Source organism: Brienomyrus brachyistius, chromosome 20 (assembly GCF_023856365.1).
Source record: "Brienomyrus brachyistius isolate T26 chromosome 20, BBRACH_0.4, whole genome shotgun sequence".
In the NCBI taxonomy this organism is placed as follows: Eukaryota; Metazoa; Chordata; class Actinopteri; order Osteoglossiformes; family Mormyridae; genus Brienomyrus; species Brienomyrus brachyistius.
In genome coordinates, this window is record NC_064552.1 from 13,647,405 (window position 1) to 13,651,529 (window position 4,125).

Here is a 4,125-nt window from a genome sequence, read left to right on the forward strand (position 1 = left end):
AGGACCACACAAGGCTGACTCTTCTTCCCCTCCAGGCTCAGGACCAGTGCTGAGACAGACTCTCTCCCCGCAGCTGTGGACCACTGACTGCGCTCCGCAGACGGCCAATGCCTGAATGTACACGAGGGAGGAGAGGGAGGGGGGGAGCAGAAATGGAATAAAAAAGAGGCTCAGCTGGAACGCCACAAACGCCACTGGCCGAAGGGGGGGAGGCGGGGGGCAGTGAAAGCACAAAGGAGGACTCTATGCTCACTCCACTGGCCAAGAGCTCCTGGCCAAGCGGAGCTGCGCGGCTGTCAGCGATCCAGTAGCGGTGCCTCCCTGCTTGGAACTCAGGGCAGCAGTTGGGGGGGTGGGGGGGGGTAGGGGGGGGAGGCTGAGGAAGTCACAGGAGCGATGATCGTCACGGGAGGCTGTTCTTCATCCAGGATGAGCTGTAGGGACAGCAGAGAGGCTCTCGGGCAGTTTCAAGCTCGACTAGGAGCCTCCACTGTCATCTACAATTGAACCCAGACCCAGACCCCAACCCACACTCCAACACAGACAGGTAGATGCACCTTTAAAGTGGACAAACTCTCTTCCTAAGGACTATAGGCTCTCTCTGGCACCAACTTAAAAAAAAAAAAAACTTTTCCTTTGATATTTCTTGCTAATTAAAGTTAAGCTACGTTTTGAAAACACTCACGCCTTTGGCTTTCCTGGGTAAATGTTGAAAAAGAAACTCTCTTGATCATTCACCTTTTCTTCAGTCTGAAATAAACATGGAATAAATGCTGTGGAATTCCTTCACATTTTTGGATAATGCAGTTGTTTTTTTTTTTGTTTGTTTCATGGTACGCTTCATCAGGGAAAAGGACCATCTTCCGTCAAAGCGTCTCTATGGATTACAAGCACGGATTTCTGTTTCAGGACACGGTCTCATGGAATAGAGCACCCCACAAATCATAATGATTAATTAATAAAGAAAGGAAATGAGTAAGTATCTTGCATCTCCGAATTCCCCCTCATTGTGCATGTTAGTATTACACTATAGGTTAAATGTTATAACCTGATTATTGTGCAGAAAAAATAATTATATTAACTACCCTGTAACGTCGGTCTAAAAAGCACAAGCTACGAGAGGTGCTCTATTTTTGAACCTTGCAGAACCTGTTCTAAGTTTTTCCTTCACTGTTCACCTGCTCTGTGGTTGGCGTGTGGGGAGAGAGGAGAACGGCACATGCTGTAGGTTACAACGGCCAGTCGCTGGAACAGGTCCAGGGAGGACCGCCCATCTAACCCTCCAGGCTCTGATCGCCCAAGGACCACCCGCCTGATCAACGTCAAGCCCCCACGCCAATATGGTGCCGCCCCCACCCTCTAATAAGCCTCACGTGTGCCTGTCCACTATCCTTATCATGGGCAGCATGGCACTGATGGATGCCTACCTGGTGGAGCAGAACCAAGGACCACGCAAGATCGGCGTATGCATCATGGTGACAGTAGGCGACATCTGCTTCCTCATCGTCCTACGCTATGTGGCGGTGTGGGTGGGTGCCGAGGTTCGCACAGCCAAGCGTGGCTATGCCATGATCCTCTGGTTCCTCTATATCTTTGTGCTGGAGATCAAGGTCTACTTCATCTACCAGAACTATAAGGCTGATCGCAAAAGCCTGGACACCATCGCCCGCAAGGCCCTCACACTCCTGCTGTCCGTCTCGGTGCCAGTACTCTACATCATCCTGGTGGGAATCGACCACATGGAATATGTCCGTGCCTTCAAGAAGAAGGAGGAGATCCGCAACCGGCTATTCTGGGTGGTGGTGGACCTCCTGGACATTCTGGATATACAGGCTAACCTTTGGGAGCCACAGAAGAAAGGACTCCCACTGTGGACTGAGGGACTGATGTTCTTCTACTGCTACATCCTGCTGTTGATCCTGCCCTGCGTGTCCCTGAGTGAGATTAGCATGCAGGGCATCAATATCGTTCCCCACAAGATGATGTTGTACCCCATCCTCAGCCTGGTCACCATCAACATCATCACCCTCTTAATAAGAGGTGGCAACTTGATCTTCTACAAGGACATGAGGGTCTCTGGAATTCTGATGGGGAAGAACCTTATAGCTATTGTCTTAAAGACTTGTAGTTTCGTGCAATACAAGTCCCATATGCAAAACGTGCCACATGCTCTTGGCGTAGAACTCCAAAAGACCACCACTCCCCACTCGCAGCCAATGCCGGCCCCTCCGCAGGTGGTTATTCAAGACCTGACATCCCTGCCCGAGGTGACTGTGTGCGATCACACATGACACATAATACATAGTGACAGACAGAATGGCCGATCTTCACAGATCAAGGCTATTCACACAAGGTGAAGAAGACTATGTATCTTTTTTTTAAGAAAATCAAACAGGTATAAAAAATGTCTATTTTTATATAATGTGTAAATTTAACTAACAATACATGTGGTTCATGACTTTAGGCACAAAAAAAGAATGAGGTTAAATGTAGTGAGTTAGCTTTTCCTGATTGTTTTGTGTCATTAAAATTCAGGGTAATTATTATTACAGATGAAAGAGTTCAGTTCATTAAAATGCAGTGATTTAATTGTTTCTAAATGGCATGCTGTATTTTATATGTAATTCTTTCACACACATACATACATATATATATATATATATATATATATTGTTTCTCCAATTTTTTGTGCATACCAAAAATGAGAGAGGGATTCCTTTTTTAACAGTTTTACAATCCAGACGACTTGGAATTCCAAACAGTTTTTTATATCATGGCAAAACAGCAGCTGAAGACTGATTTGTCCTGATTAAATGTCAGTCCAGAGGCTGCATGATTATTAATGCAGACCATCTATGAGCGAATTTGTCTCAACTACTCACTTTTGACAGCACATACACTTTTGCTTATTTGTAAGTTTATTAATCTGGAAAAAAAGCAGAAGCTTTCATGGCTTTTGCAATGATCACACTTCGTCATGATGAATTCCCAATTGCACAGACCTGTTGAGTGTAAAAAATGACAATGTTGCACCTTAAATTAAAAAAAAAATGAATGATGTAAATATAGGATCAGCAACAGACGCTGAGGGATGGCAACCTGAACTGTTGTAACATTAAAGGGTTACTTTAAAGCAACTACATTTGTTTCATGTTAAATTGTTTATTAATGTTCAGCAAAATTACTTAAAAATACAGAAAACGATCAATAAAATATGAAAAGAAAACTATTTCATTTGATAATAATGGACTCGAAACAACATTTGAGTCCTTTCTATCAGCCTTTGGTAAGGATTTCTTTTTAATTATCGTTGTGGAAGGTTTATTTTTTTATTATATAATGTAAACAAACAGCTTAAAGAAACATAGTAAAATATTTTGACTAAACGAAATTACAAATATATACATTCAATCCGTAGACAAAAGCTGCAAACGCAAATATGCAGTCTTAAGTTTTAAGGTTGCTACTGTAAGTGTGATTTTCTGGAACAAGGACAATGCTCCTTATGAAAGTGTATAGATGAAATTCAATTTATTGGTCCTAAGGATTGAAGAACACAACCTTCATGGCTGCAGTGCTGATTGTAAAGGGAGATTCACAGCTTCATAAACAGAGTATGTGAGAGTTAAAGTGAGTTATGTGAAGCATCTGTTGTAGGCAGACCAAAGCCGACTCTCCGTCACAGCCACTGATGGTCACACTTCCGGGTTGTTCATACGAAGACCAACAAAAGCCACACGACTGCTGAGAAGCCGGGGAATGAAATGCTTAACCTAAATAGTTTCAGTCAAACAACCAAGTGCATAAAAGTTTTATGTGTTATATAGTGAGCTGTGGGCGTATCTTTTGATAAAAACATAATCTCACCAAACATATAAAGTGAATTATTAATATTTCTCCCCTCTGCTGCTCAGCTATGCCACATTATTGAAGAGTTCATATCAGCACCCCATGTGCATAACCCACAGATCCCACACTGGGTATAGACCCATTTTCATGTGAGAGGAGGTTGGATTACCATCTACCTGATGAAGGCCTGCTTACCGCTCCCAGAAAATTCTAGACAAAGAAGTGATGTTTAAAGATGATCATGAGATGTTTAAAGATGATTATTGTACTACTCAT

General features: G+C 43.2%; 1 protein-coding gene across 1 annotated transcript; it reads left to right on the plus strand.

The window, feature by feature from the left end:
• The first annotated feature begins 392 nt into the window (after positions 1-392).
• On the plus strand, positions 393-2,625 carry tmem264 (transmembrane protein 264). Its single transcript, XM_048987462.1, has 3 exons — positions 393-547; positions 848-975; positions 1,205-2,625. The coding sequence occupies exon 3, from the start codon at positions 1,341-1,343 to the stop codon at positions 2,289-2,291; it is 951 nt and encodes a 316-aa protein (XP_048843419.1). The 5' UTR covers positions 393-547; positions 848-975; positions 1,205-1,340; the 3' UTR covers positions 2,292-2,625.
• The last annotated feature ends 1,500 nt before the right edge of the window (positions 2,626-4,125 follow it).

Excerpts from the sequence above, each read along its gene's own strand:
- tmem264 (XM_048987462.1), top strand. The coding sequence starts at position 1,341 with ATGGTGCCGCCCCCACCCTCTAATAAGCCTCACGTGTGCCTGTCCACT.